We start from the raw sequence: 16,250 nt of genomic DNA, 5'->3' as shown, positions 1-16,250 counted from the left end.
AATTAAATGAATTCATATATGTGTCGAGCTACTTACTCCATATATGGTTGGATTTCATGGCAATTATTGAGTACAAACCACTCTACTTCTTTTTTATGAAGATAGTCAAGGGATATGATTTTCTTTTTGCTACTTGGACGACATTGTGATTCAAAAACTAATAACAACTGTCTTTTAGGAATAACAATATCTGTATTTCTTTCCGGATGATTAAATTTAGTCTGTACGCCCTGAAGATATAGCGAACAAAAAGTCAAAGCTTCATCGGCAACATAACCTTCCGCTATAGAACCTTTAGGGCACACCTTATTCCTAACGTAATTTTTCAACTTCTTCATATATCGCTCAAACGGATACGTCCACCTCATGTAAACTGGTCCTCCGAGGATAGCTTCTTACAGTAAATGAAGAATTAGATTCATGATTATGTTAAAAAAGGCTGGAGGAAAAATTAACTTCAACTTGCACAAAATTTGTATCACTTCATCTTCTGCATTCTCTATGTCCTTACAACCAATGTACGAGCACAAATTTGCTTAAAGAAATTGCAAAGCTCAATAATTGTCTTCGAAATAGACTTACGCAATTAGCCTCAAACTCCTACCAGCAACATACATTGCATAAGAATGTGACAATCATGGGATTTCAACCTAACAATGTTGCCCTCATTGTTAGTTGCTTTCTTAGAGAAATTTGAACCGAAGCCATTAGGAAGTCTAACTCCTTTTACGAACTGACAAAAAAATCATATATCATTCGGTGTGAAAGAGTACATAGGATGTGGTTTGATCAACTTCGTACCGTCTTCGTTGAGGTGCAACTCTTCTCGGATACCCAAATTCTTCAAGTCTACTCATGCGTTGCTGGTGTCTTTAGATTTCTCATTCATAAGAAAAGTACCGAGTAAACTGTCGCAAACATTTTTCTCTACATGCATCACATCTAAATTATGCTTTAGCTCAAGTTCGGACCAGTAATCAAGTTCAAAGAAAATACTATTTTTACTCCAATTAAGCTCTTTTGGATCTTGCTTTCTTTCCACACCCCCGAAACTGACATTGTTACCTGGCAAACTTTCTGAAACATGCACTAATTATTCGAGTATGTCTTGACTACTGAATTTTCTTGGAGGATGTACTTTTTCATAATTCCTATCAAACAAGCGACTCTACCTCCACTTATGCGTAGAAGATAAGAATCTTCTATGACCAACATAAGTCGTCTTCCCAATTACCCGACATGAAGGGGTGCCTTCGTTGCATGAAGGACATGCCATATATCCTTGGCCACTCTAACCAGGCAAACTACTACGGGCCGGAAAATCATTGATAGTCCACAATAGTGTTGCACGCATTCTTAATACACTGTTCGTTGTAGCGTCTTTGGTTTGAACTCCTTCATCCCACAACTCATTCAATTCATCTACCACAGGCCTCAAAAAGTCATCCATGTCCTTCCTAAGTTATTTCGAACCGGGAATCAATAAGGTCAGCATGAACGATGACTCTTTCATGCACAACCAAGGAGGCATATTGTACATGAAGAATATTACCAAGCATATGCTGTAAGATAGTCTAATGTTACCAAATGGATTAAAACCATCAGCAGCCAAACCCAATCGAACGTTTCTGAGTTCTTTGGAAAAATCAGGATAACTGGAATCAAATTGTTTCCAAGCACCCACATCAACAGGATGGTGCATCACACCATCTTCTTTCAACCATCCCGTACTATGTTGATAGGATAGATTTTTAATACTTTTTAGCCTTAGTTTTATTTAGTTTTTTTATTATTATTTTATATTTTTAGTTCCTTTTATGCGTGGTTGTTGTATTTTTCAGGTTGTCATATGTTAAATAGATATTTGAGAAATATTTCCAAATTTATTTGAAATATTATCTTCAATCAAGAGAAAAATAGTAAAAAGATATTTAGTTGAATTGATTGGAGAAACAACGGAGAATTCAAACTTAAATTATTGGAAAAATCTGAGATATTTTGAATATGAGATAGTTTCAGTATTTTGACCATATCTCCCCGTTCACTTATCTGATTTATGTGTTCTTGGTGGCGTTGGAAATCTTATTCAAAGACCTACGAAAGCTTGTTTCACAAGAAAAGTCAAATTCAGACGTTTACGTGGTGATATTTGACCTACAAGATTACACAAGCTAGAGTTACGAGATTTGAATTTCAAATAAAGATATTTTGCAGCATTATCAAGTAACAAATAGAAACATCTAGAAAACTCTGTTCACAACCTTATCACTATAAAAATAATGCTTTAGACTATTTTAGATCTCCATCTCTCTTTCTCTTTCTTCTTGACCTCTCTTTATTTTCTCTATTTCTTCTCTTACTTCTTTTTCTATTCTTTTCCATGAACTAATTTTCTTATCTAGGGTTTAATGTAGTCACTTGGATTTCTATTTAATTTAATTATGATGTTCTATTGATTTTCTTCTTTATTCTAATCTATATAATGTGTGTTTAATGCTAGTAAATACTTGATCAATATTTGCTTGATTTATGATTTTGATTCAAAATTCAAAAGATGAGAATTGAATATGCTATCATTATATAGACATAAGTTGCATATTGGACGAGAGTACCTGTATGACTTGTATAGTAATTAGGTTTCCATGCTTAATGCCTTATATATTTTTAAGTTTATCACAGAGATGTAGAAAACCTGCATATAGACTGAGATCTTATATCTTGAAAATGAATAGGAATCGATTTATGTTAGCCTGCTATTAGAATAGGAAGAAAGAAATCTAGAATTTATTAATAAAATTAGTAGAATGAAAAGTTGATGAAATTAACACCCTAGGTCTTTTTAATATTTATTCCATCTTTAGTTAATTTTGTTCATAATATTTATAATTTTAAAATTAAAATTCATTCATCTAAACTTTGTTTGCCAAATAGAAATTAAAAGAACAATTGTTGATAATTGGAAAGTAGTCTTCATGGGAACGATACTCTATTTATCATCTATATTACTTGAATCGATTGTGTGCACTTGCGTATCATATTTTTACGATCAAGTTTTTGGCGCCGTTGCCAGGGACTAAATTTCCAATATCAAAATTAATTATATTTTTTGTTCTAATTTGGTTTTTATATTTTATATTATTAATATCAACGTAAATGATTTTTATTCTAACTTGTTTTTTTTATTATTATTATTTAATTTATGTTTCTTATCTGTGTTTGACTTGAGAGGTAAATAAAAAAATGCTCCATCAATATTACATCGTGGTTTTTTCCCAACAAGACAATGAGCCATTTTACTCTGCTTGGGGGAGATTTAATGAATTGGTGGAGAGATGTTATCACAATTACTCAATGGGGTGTCTTACACTTTTCTTTTACAATGGATTAGATGATGCAACAAGATGTTGGGTAAACTATGGAGCAGAGGTAACTGGTGAACCTTTATTAAGAAGATGTCATGATGATATAATGGAGTTGTTGAATGATATGTCAGATTTTGATTATCATTGGCATTGGGATCCTTCACTACAAGGTTGGAGTCACCAATATCCTCAATTATTCCAAGATTCTAACATTATACCTCAACCATTAGAGCATGAGAGCATAAACTAGAAATTGAAGAAGTACTGACTCAATTGAAGAACACTGTAAGTTTAATGGTGCAGAATATAGACTGGTTTAAGGACAATTGCTCAAACAATCAAGGTTGTGAGAGTTATTCGAATACTATAGACGTACTAATGGTTGAGCCATTAGAAGAGATTGAGTGTAAATTTGATGAACAAGAGACCTTTGAAGTTATATTCACTCAAAGTTTTGCTAAGTTGGATACTTGCTTGGTAAACAATGATTATGGTGTGGTGAATGAAGTAAATTTCATCCATGATCATGAAGTTGTTGAAGATCAAATCACAAGCATGTTAATGGATAGCCGCGTGGAGAGTGAAAAACAATCAGAAGGGTTATATGAGGAATTCACAAATGAAGATGAGAAAAATATGTCTTTGGAGGATGAGGAAACACCTGCAATCATTGATTTGAGTTCATCAATGCTTCAATCATATACACCGCCAGTGGATCCATATTTTAAATTAATGACACCTTCACTATTCTACATTCTTTATGGGCTACCAAAGTTTTCTCCCCAAGCTCATCACTCAAAGTTTTGTGTTGTTGGAGTGACGTACAAATTAGATTCATATCTTGCCAAGCTTGAGGGCATTCAGAATGACAACCTTCAAGTTATCTTGTATGACGCATATTATGGGCATCAACCACTTATTGACGCGTCATATCATTTGCTGTATGTCTTGAACCATAAAGACACTTCAGCCTAGGAGTCAAAGGGAAGTACCGCAACACTTTGTTAACAACTTTTTCCCCCTTTGTATCTTTGTCGACCCATTGGCTCTCACCACATACAAAACAACTATGTTTTTGGGAATTCTCCTTCCAGAACAAACAACAGTCGTACTTGCAAGCATGAATTGATTGATAACCTAACCCTAACTTCCTCATTTTTTTTCTTAGACTCATAGAATGAAGCCGGAATCTTATTCTCCTTCGGGAATGCAAATTTCATAAAATTCAAAAGTTCATCAAAGGAACTATTTGTCCATTTATTCATAACCTTCAGGTTCATCATCTTCGCCACGAAGTTCAAGAAAGCCAACCAAGTACAACCAGGGTATAACTCAGCTTCGACGTCTTGAAATAGATCATCAAATTGAGTCTCCGCACTATTGCCACCACCATCTAAAATTCCTTCATTTACGCCTTCTTCGTTAGTGTCTTGTTCACCAATAACATCTTTGATGATGTCAATCATCTCATCAGTCACTGGAGCCACGTCGTCCATTACTAGAGGCATATCAACTTCACCGTGGTAGGTCCACTTCACGTATCACTGCAGAAACCCATATATGTGTATGTGAGCCTTCACCACATCTAGTTTCTGATTCAGCATATTGAAACACTGAATGCATGGGCATCTGACTTTTCCCGAAGCATTCACATGATTCTTGGCCATTTGTATAAATGCTTGAAGACCATTCCAAAACTCATCAGAGTTATATTGTTTATTAGTTATTCAACTCTTGTCAATCGTCATAACTGATTCAAGTGGAAAATAAATTATTACAATGTGATAATCATAAAAAACTATTTATTTGCTAATAATTTTTTCAAGTAATTGTGAAATTTTATTGAATCTTATGAATATATATTATCAAATTTTATGAATATATTATCAAATTCATTAAATAAACAAATATTTGATTATAATCTTATTAATTTATTATTAAAGATTATTATTTTAATTTATTTAATAATCATCAAATTATTAATTTATTTTCTACTTTTTATTTTAATAAAATTTTCAAGAGTAAAGTTGACTATATTAATTACTTTATTATAAATTTTTATTCTACTTTTTAATACTTTATAAAAAATTTATTAATTACATTAAAATCTACTAAAATTTCAACAGCAAAACGACAATAATTTAACATATTCCAAAAATTAAAATTTGCATAAAATATACAAAACTAGTCCTAGAACATGCATATAATTGAATATATAGATTTAAATATCATATCAAGAGCATAAATCATATTCTAAACATTTAATTAGATTTATCTAACTTAATAAACTATTTTTTTTATTAAATTCTAATATTCATATCCACATTAAATCATATAAGCATATTCACATTTATATACATATACTTACGTATTCATAATTATATACATATACATTCATATACACATAAAAAATAAACATACATATATTAATAAAAAAAAGTTATATCATCTAAATCTAAACCTATCATATGCATTTTTTTATAACATAATATTTAATTAAATCAAATTAATAAATATATTTACAATCTATCCCTAAAAATATACAAATATAATTAAATTAACATATATACAAATCTAACCTAAAAAAAAAAACTCAACACAATATAAAATAACCAATTACACAATTGAAAATTTAATCTAACACTTAATCAATGATAAAAAAAAACTTTAAAAAAATACGCAAAAGTTGGGCTATAGCGTTATCTTTCGTCAATAATCAATCCCAAGGCTCAGGCTAGGCACAAGTAATCTGGAAAAAAAAAAATAACCCACAAAATTTCAAAAACTCATTTATACCAAACACAAAATACACACATATACTAACAAAAAAAAATACATTTTAAACCATAAAATAGAAAGAAAATAGGATTAGATTACCAAAACAAGGCAAAAATGGCAGCAAACGGCTTGGACCAGTGGAGAACTCTCGGTTTTTCTCTAGTTTTTCAAGAAATTTTTGCAGAAAATGAAGAAGAAGGCTCGGGCTGGGGGTTATATCGACTGAATCTATAGCAATGACATGTCGTCGCTAAAGGCAATGACCAGTCGTCGCTGATATCAAATGCACCATTTCACTCAAACGGTGGGACCCTACAGCGACGACATGTCATCACTGTAGGATAGTGAATAATACACGAATCCTGCCACGTGCTACGCGTCTACCCTATAGCAACGACGTTTCGTCGCTATAATTAGTGAAATTTGACTTAAATTTTTTGGCAGTTCACTTTCCCACGTTTTTTGGGCCCTATTGCGACGACATGTCATTGCTATAGAATCCACTGTTCAGTTAGTTATTATGTACTCTATAGCGACAACATGGCATCGCTATAGGGAGTGAAAAAATAGGCAACCAACTCTTGCTTAAGTTCCCTCTCTATCCTACAGCGATGACATGTCGTCGCTCTAGAATAACATGTTTCCCTTCTTTTTCTCCACGATGACTCTACAGTGACGAAAAGTCGTCGCTATAGGGGGCGCAAATAGGCAACCAACTCTGGGCGGTTGAGTTACCTCCCCATCCTACAGCAACGACATATTGTCGCTGTAGACAAACATTTTTCTCTTTTTTTTCGACGAAGACCCTACAACGATGACATGTCGTCGCCGTAGGGTCGGTTTCCGCCTCTTATTCCATCCAATTCCTGGTACCCTACAGCGACGACATTCCTCAACAACACACGACCAGGTGGTTCATCAACACATGACCCTGCAGCGACAACATGTCGTCGCTGTAGCTTATTTTTTTTAATAAATTAAGAAAAAAGAATTTTTCGTAGATTTTGACTACATACAAAATTAGATATCATTGTTGTAGAATCTTTTTCTTGTAGTGGGGGTCGAGTATATGGGGAAGGAGACTTTTCTCCGCCGTTTTTTCATAAAAACCGCTGAGAAAAGTCTCCACCTCCCTATTCAAACCTTTTTTATGCACTTTTTATTTAAGGGTGAAAAAACACACAAAGAAAGCCTATATTTGCAGTAATGAAAAGAAGTATTTTTTAATCTAGTGGGGGAATGTTATATTATTTATAATAATATAATGTTAAAATAAATAAATGTGACAAAATGAGTTTGTCACATTTTGTAACATAATTTGAGAGTTACAAATAAGTAGGACAGATGTGTGTGTCCAAATTTGTAACATACTCTTGGGAGTTACACATCTTACAAAATCAATAACTATTTGTAACCTCCAAAATATCACATATTAATGTGTAAAATAAGAGCTACACATTTTCAAATTGAATTTCATGAGCTATTATGTTAAATAGTTGTTGAAAATGTGATTTTAACTCCCATTTTTTGTGGCAAAATGTGAAAAATTGGGAGGTTATAGCGTTCTAGGCTTAGAATGACTTAGGTGGCGACCTAAGACGCCAATAGCCAAATCCTACTTTTAACTATAGTTTATCTTTATTTTTTATTTATTTATTTTTACTACACGTAAAGAAACTATTTTAGATTAAAATTTATCCCTAAATATTTTTTTTAAAGGCATGAAAACAAATTCTTGTATAATCATGTAATTCATTTTAGATTTTAATGATACTCGTCTTTTAATATATATTATGTTTTTTACTTAATTTAACACTACAATCATATCAAATTATTATTTAACTAATTAATTATATATTATAATGTTCATTAAAAAAAATAAGAAGATAAAACATGCATTGCACTAGTTCCTATTTAGTGTGAATATATATTTATATAAACCTTATTCGCGACAAATAGGAATGGCCACTACAACAAAAAATATTTTTACAGGCGGAATTATTACCGGCGGAGAAAGTCCGCCGGTAATAATACTATTTTTACCGGCGGAAAACGTAGTCCGCCGGTATTAATCCATTTTTATTTTTATTTTTATTTTTTAAAATTATTTAATTATTATCGGCGGGAAATTTATTATTACTGGCGGACAACCCGCCGGTAATAATCAGAATTTATTAAGGCGGCAAAACTGCCGCGCAATAAATATTTCAATTTATTACCGGCGGATTATTACCGGCGGGCTCCGCCGGTAATAATATATTATTGCCGGCGGAATTATTATTGCTGGCGGACCTCCGCCGGCAATAATAATCTATATATTTGTGCAACCCGATTCCCCTTCTCCATTTCCTTCTCCTCCATTTTTTTTTCTTCCGATTCTCTCTTCTAATCCGCCGAGTGCTCTCTGCCGTGGAGTTTTCCGGCGTTCCCGAAGATATTCCGGTGGCCGGCAACTGTAACAGCGAAGGGGGTATGTCTATATATTGTTTTATTATAGATTTATATAAAGAAAATAATTATGTTATTGTTTATATAAAAAAACTTCATTTTATTTTATTGTTTTTTTTAGCCATTCGGATTCCTCTCTGGCTATCTTAGTGGACTCCGTTCTTTGAAAAGAGATTGGCCATTATTACTCTTTAATCCAATGGAGTCTGGATTCTCAGAAAGCCATCGTTCAAGAAGGTCGAATGGAGTCTAGATTCTCAGCAAGCCATCGTTCAAGATGAATCTTGGCCATGTGAATCACTGCTAATCATCTTCGACAACATTTTTCAATATTTTTTTATATATATATAAATATAATTATTTTTTTTAAGTATATTATTACCGGTGGATTATTACCGGCGGAAATCGCCGGCAATAATGTGTCAGACATGGATTCCGACCAAATTATTACCGGCGAGATCCGCCGGTAATAATCCGCCGGGAATAATATTATTACCGGCGGGAGGCTAGTTCCACCAGCAATAATGACCTTTTACCGACTGGTTTTTACCGGCGGATTTTTGCCAGCGGAGCCCGCCGGTAAAAGTATTACCGGCGGCTTTCCTGACTATTGCCGGCGGTTTTCTCCGCCGGTAATAAGCGTTTTTGTTGTAGTGGGCCTAGAAATAATTAGTAACAACTCCATTACAACACACTTTTAGCCAAAAAACTATACTACAATTAACAACTGTACACATTTCAAATTTCAATAAAGCGAAATTCGATCGGCAGCCTGGTCAAGGATCAGGATCCGAACATTTAATTATTATTTATTACGTATAATAATTGTCAATTTGTGATGAACTTAGCAAAACTTTTTGATTGATATATTTTTGAATAATCTTACTAGCTAGTCTTTAGAACTGTCACTACTAAATAGAAATCAGGGGCATGCAAAATAGTTTGAATATTAGGTGAAATTAAGTAAATGTCTATAATTTTAATTTTATAGTAAAATATCATAATTATTTTTTTAATATTATATATTATTAAATATGTTATTTAGTAAATTATTATTTTATTTTAAATATGTATATTAGTTTTCTTTAATTATCTTTTATTTTAAAGTTATTTTGATTTATTTAGTTTTTTATGAGTTGTTAAATAATATATCATACCATAAAATATATATACTCAGTTGAAAAATAATATGTCAACAAAACTTACAAAATTATTACGAAAAAAAGTATACAATATGCTAAGAAAATTATATACTATAATCAAAATGTATATATCATGATACAAAATTATATACTACCATTATATATAATAAAATAGAAACTAAATATAAAAAAAATGATATATCATACCACAAAAAACATATACACTAGTTGAAAAATAATATACCAACAACCTATAAATTTTTTTAAAAAAAATCAATTTAACATTAAAATAAAAACTAATTAAACAAAACTAATATACATATACGACTATATTAAAGTCATACGCTCCTAAATAAATAAAAAAATTATAAAAAATAGCAATTTAGGTAATCAATAGTATAAAATAGTAATTTCACTACAATTTTTAAAATGCCATTATTTCTATAATTTCTCTAGAAAGTACTTAGTATAGGTAATTGCTAATAAAACACATGCATTATCATGATTATCTAAATCACATTAATTATTTTTATAAAACGAATCCAACATTATTAATTTTCACCGCATTTATTAAATGCATTATATAGTTTGCTGATGGCTGATACAATCAATATATAAGTTCTAATTGCCATACATATAAACAACAAAGAAAAGTCGGTCAGAAAGATTTTGAAATTTGTTGCAGAAAAATATGAAAGTTGAGGTAGTATCTAATGAGATTATCAAACCTTCATCTCCAACTCCTGACCACTTTCGACATTATCAACTATCTTTTCTTGACCATCTATCTCCCCAAACATACAATCCACTTGTCTTGTTTTACCAGTTAGATGTTGATGATGATGATGATCAAGATCATGAGTCGAAGATCAAAGAAATATCAGACAAGGTTAAGAACTCTTTATCGGAGGTCTTAACACTGTTTTATCCTCTGGCCGGTCGAGTCAAGAACGACCGATTCATTTACTGTAATGACGAGGGAGTTTCTTACTCAGTAACCCGAGTCAAATCTCCGTGCCATCTTTCCCAAGCCATAAAGAATCCCCTCCCGAGTGAACTCTGCAACTTCCTTCCATTCAAACTCAATGAACTCAATGAATTCGCCTTGGGAGTCCAACTCAATGTCTTCGAACGCGGTGGAGTTGCCCTTGGCTTATGCATTTCACATCAGATTGCCGATGCGTTATCTTCCATTATGTTCATCAAAACATGGGTTGCCATTGCTCGTGGAGAGGCCAATCATCTACCGCACCCCGAATTTGTTTCCGCAAAGCTTTTTCCACCGTTGGATGGTCCCAAGTTCGATCCAAATAATGTGATCTCGAGCGAAGTCATATCGAAGAGGTTTGTGTTTGAAGGCTCTACGCTAGAGGCGATTAGGTCAAAGTACGAGAAAAATACATGCTTGGAGGGTGAGAGACGACCGTCTCGGGTGGAAGCTTTATCTGCTTTCATATGGAGTCGTTTCGTGGCGGCAACCAGTTGCGACAACGACAACGAACTTTCTGCCGGGACCGAGAAAGTTTACGCGGTGATTCATGCAGTGAATCTTCGTCCGAAGTTAGATCCTCCACTACCGGAGCATTCTTTCGGAAACCTTTACCGTTACAGCTACGCTATTTTCCCTTCTACGATCTTAAGTTCTTCTGAGAAAGATAACTACGGCTATGAGGCGATGAAGCAGATAAGGGCAGGGTTTGAAAAAGTGGACATGGATTATCTGAGAAAGGTTCAAGAAGGAGAGGATGTGAAATTAGAACAGTTTACGGAATATGCAGAAGAATTGTTGATGAAAGGTGGAGAGTTGGTTTCGTTTGCTTTCACAAGTTTATGTAGGTTTCCTCTCTATGATGCTGACTTTGGTTGGGGCAAGCCAACATGGGTGAGCTCAGCTTCTTTGGATTACGAAAATCTTGTGGCTTTCATGGACACTAAGACGGGGAATGGAATCGAAACATATGTTTCATTGAAGACAGAAAAGATGGCTAAGCATGAAGATGACAAGGAGTTCATTATAGCAACTTCTGCACTACCACTCGAAACTTAATTAATTATCAGGGTATGTGAATCATGTGATGTGATGAACTACTACATGGTATTTATTATCCTTATGTTTTGTTATTGTTTTTTTTTAATTGTTGTTTGATTTGGTGATCAATGTACTTTTATTATTATAAATACATGGAACCTTTGTCTATAAAACGGTGCAGATTGTTTTATTCCTTTACAAAAAAAAAAAGACACTACAGAGATCTTATATATTCGTAACTATGATGCTGATGACATAATTGTCTAGAACTTACATGCATAGTGGGTAAAATGGTGTACATGTAATGTTATAGTATTAAAATCATGTTTTTTTTTTCTTTTAATAAAAATTCATGTTGAATTCATATATAATTATTTTATGAGGATTTTTAGCTGACATTATATTGGCACGTGTTTTTTTTCTTGATTCTATGTTTGTAATTTCACCTAGATTATTTTGAGATTTTTTGTGTTTATTTGTCCTTTTAGATTGATTTACTTGGGATTTTTGTGTTATTATTCTTGAATTTTTATGATTGATATTCTTTTATTGTATGTTTTTTTTTAATTCAGTTGTCAATTAGTTCTTGTTAATTTAATTTTAATTAGGTTAAGTTTTATTTTAGTTTTGGTATTATTTTATTAATTAATATTTTTTATTTTGAAAGTACTTTATATATTTTTCTTAATATAATGTATGAGATACCCCAATTAGGATATTTACATTTTGTTAATATTTCAGATTTAACATCAACAGTGAGGTGGTTGCTAAAGCTCTGTTTTGATTCGTTTTCTATAATAGATTTTGAAAAAGGTTTTTGTTGAGTTTGAAGTTTTTTTTTATTGAGTTTGTTGAGAAATTCTGATTTGTGTGTGTGTTTTTTTTTTTTTTTTTTATTTGAGATTTTGGTTTTCTAGAAAGTAATATCCACGTCTATTTGTTGTTCCGCTCAGTATAAAGAAACATGGATTCTATATTTTTGTTGCGATTACTGATCTAAGAAAAAGGTGGAATCAACTTGCTGTATAATTTTTTTAGGGGTTTTCATAAATACCCACTTTTTATAATTTTTTTACATTTTTACCGTCTATTTTTTTTTTTACATTTTTACTCACTCAAGTTTTCAAAAATAAGATTTTAATGTTTCAAAATTACAAAAATACAATTTACACTAAACAATAACCCACAAAACAGAACGTTAAACAAACAACAAGAAAGCAATACGACAGCAACCTCACAACAACACAGTGCAACCCATTGCAGCTACAAAAAAAACACAAAAACAATATCAAAAAACTCATTGTTACATAAAAGAAACACACTGCAATACTAAAGAACAACAAAAAAGCAACCTCAAAACAATTATTCCCAACATTTTTAAATGTGTCAAAAATAAACTAAAAATATATCTCAAAACAACTAAACATATATCCTAAAAAAAACTAAAAAACAACAATTGAAAAACAACTAAACATTAACCTACTACATACTAACACATTAAAAAACAACAATTGTACAACAACTAGAAGTCAACTCATAGCATACTAACATGTTTTTTTTTAAATCAAAATATATTTGAAAACAAATAAACAATAATTAGACATCAACACAACAACAGAATAACTATATATAAACTTAAACAACTAAGAAAACAACATGATTTTAAAGTTTTTTTCTTTCAATTTTACTAACTCAAAATTTCAAATATATGATTTAAAGTTTCATAATTACAAAAATATGATCTCAACTACACCAACCCCGCAGTAATACAATGTTAAAAAAGCAACCTAAACTTAACTAGACAAAAAACCCACAATAATATAGTGTTGAAAAAACACATGCAAATCAACTAAGCATCAGCATGTTGCATCAACAAAAAATAAACTAAAAAACAACAAAACAACATTGAAAAATTTATTACTAAAATGTGTCAAAATTAAACTAAAAATATATATCAGAACATGTGAGCATAAACCCAAAATAAACAAAACAAAAAAACAACAATGAAAAACTTATCACTGCATTGTAAAATGTGTTAAGAAAAACTAAAATTTTACTCAATTTAAAATCAACTAGATATCAACCTAAAATATACCTCAGACCAACTGTAACGTCTCAAACTACCTAATAAGACTTAGGGCCTTGATTAGGGGGCCAGGATGGCAATTTATAGAAATTATGTGATATATATGTGTATCATTATACGATTATGTGAGTTATATTATAATATGACTATATATGGATGTTTAGGTGTATTAAGTATGCATGTGAGCCTGTTTCTCATTAGAAGGAAAATTTCCGTAATTTGGCCCGTTATGGATAGATTTGGAGTATATGTGCATATATGTGATATATGTGTAAGACCACATTATTATGTTGATATATTTGGGTTACTCGGCACGAGGCGATCCTAGGGAGCAAGTTAGTGGGAAATTCACAACGGGGTTAAATACGGGGCTCGGGGTGAGCCTAGGAGTTATTTGGTAATTTAGTACATTACCGAGATTGATCGATTAATGGGAAATTATTTGAGGATATTGGAAGTAACGAGAATTATAAGGCGCTAATTATAATTAACGAGATGTTTGGCAAATGATAAATTTGCCCTTGTGGCATAAGAAGGCAAGGCTAAAGGGCAAGGGGCATATGGGTCATTTTGAGTCAAAATTAGTGACTTAGTCACTATTTCCTTCAGCAAAAGGAAACCCCAAAACAGAGCATCATGCATCATTTTCCCTCTCGCTCCCCCATATGTTTTCTCTTCTCTATCTCTATCTTGGTTTGGAATGTTGAGGAAACTAGTGAATTTTGGAAGCTAAAGCTAAGGGAATTCAAGGTTTGACTTTGGAATTGGATTAGTTGCAGCTAGGAGGATACAAACCACAGTTGAGGTAAACTCTAATCCCTGTTTTGATTCAATTATGTTTTTGGTTTAGGTGTTCTTTAGCTTTGAGGTTCAAGGTATTGGATTATAGATTTTGTGGAGGTTTTGATTGAAGTTAAGCTTGGATTTTGATGGTGTTAATGTGCTGATAATTTTTGGGGGATTAAATTGTGATTTTGAGATTCATTTGGATTGGATTTTGGGTGTAATTGGCTGAGGAAAATCATTGTGGATTTATGAAGATGAGAATGGGAAGCTGATGAAGCCACACGCTCCTTATGGGTTAACTCTGGCGCAGAGGCAACAGTTTTGTCAGTTTATAAAAGGAGTTAGATTTCCAGATGGCTTTTGTTCAAATTTAAAGAAGAAAGTGTCCGATAATGATACAAATATTCTTGGGTTAAAGTCACATGATTTTCGTGTGATAATGCAACGATTACTTTCTCTCGGTGTTCGCAAGTTTCTTCCAAAATCTATATCGACCACTATTGCAGAATTGTGCAATTTCTTCAGGCAAATATGTTCGAGGACTTTAAATGTTAAAGATATGGAGGAAGCACAAAATGATCTTATTCAGATATTGTGCAAGATGGAGTTGATTTTTCCTCCAGCTTTTTTTGACATAATGATTCATTTGGTATTACATTTGCCAGAAGAAGCAATATTGGGTGGCCCGGTATTTATGAGGTGGATGTATCCTTTTGAAAGGTACATGAAAAAATTAAAGAATTATGTGGGAAATAAAGCTCGCCCTGAAGGGCCGATCGCAGAAGGCTATGTTGCAGATGAGGCTTTGACCTTTTGTTCAATGTATTTCAAAGACATTGAAACAAGATTTAACCGCCTTGATCGAAATGAAGATGAAACTTATATCCCACGAAATCTTGCAGTTTTCCAATCTCAATGTCGTCCACTCACAAAGGGAACTTTGAAGACTCTCGATCATAATACTCGTGAAATAGTTGAGTGGTTCATACTTGAGAATTCTCCTGAAATTGAGCCTTATTTAGAGTAAGTTTATTCTCTTATAAATTAGAACATGTGTGGTTATTATCAGTTTTTTGTTATCAAGAATCGTAACACTATTCTAATTAACAGCGAACACCTACAAGAGATTAAACAAAAATACCCAGATGGTGATCATGATCGTTTGCATAGGAAAAATTTTCGTTCGTGGTTTCATAAAAAGGTAGCTTTGAACTTTGAACAGTGATTTTATTAATGATATATTTTGTGAATCTAATATCATTCTATGTATTTAGATATATGACTTGCACAAGCTTGGGTCTTTGGAAAATGGTGATGAACTGTTAGCTTTAGCATCTGGGTCAGATCATTTGTCAACCTTTTACCAAGGTTGTATAGTCAATGATGTTTGATTTATTGCACATGATCGAGACAAAAAGCGCACCACACAGAATAGTGGAGTGTCTGTTGCCGGAACAGAAAGTTTTAATTATTACGGCACGCTTGAAGAAGTAGTGATACTTTCTTTCACTTGTGCATATTCAGTGGAATTATTTCGGTGCAAATGGTTTAATACAAATCCAAGAATGAAGAAAACAGTCATTGAAAATAATATTACCAGTATAAACGTCAATGGTGAA

The 16,250-nt window shown here is 32.4% G+C and overlaps 1 protein-coding gene across 1 annotated transcript; it reads left to right on the top strand.

Annotated features, from left to right (window-relative positions):
- Positions 1-9,112: 9,112 nt before the first annotated feature.
- LOC133823783 (stemmadenine O-acetyltransferase-like) lies at positions 9,113-11,932 on the top strand. The gene is made up of 2 exons (XM_062256634.1): positions 9,113-9,220; positions 10,404-11,932. The coding sequence occupies exons 1-2, from the start codon at positions 9,113-9,115 to the stop codon at positions 11,775-11,777; spliced, it is 1,482 nt and encodes a 493-aa protein (XP_062112618.1). The 3' UTR covers positions 11,778-11,932.
- Positions 11,933-16,250: the final 4,318 nt, after the last annotated feature.

This window comes from Humulus lupulus, chromosome 3 (assembly GCF_963169125.1).
Source record: "Humulus lupulus chromosome 3, drHumLupu1.1, whole genome shotgun sequence".
NCBI lineage: Eukaryota > Viridiplantae > Streptophyta > Magnoliopsida > Rosales > Cannabaceae > Humulus > Humulus lupulus.
The sequence above is the reverse complement of the archived record's forward strand: the minus strand, read 5'-3'. Positions and strand labels throughout refer to the sequence as shown.

What these genes read in the sequence shown, in the direction of transcription:
- LOC133823783 (XM_062256634.1), top strand. Translation starts at nt 9,113, where the DNA reads ATGACCTTTTACCGACTGGTTTTTACCGGCGGATTTTTGCCAGCGGAG. An exon ending in GCCGGCGGTTTTCTCCGCCG is followed by an intron (nt 9,221 to 10,403) that starts GTAATAAGCGTT and finishes GAAAGATTTTGA; the next exon opens with AATTTGTTGCAGAAAAATAT.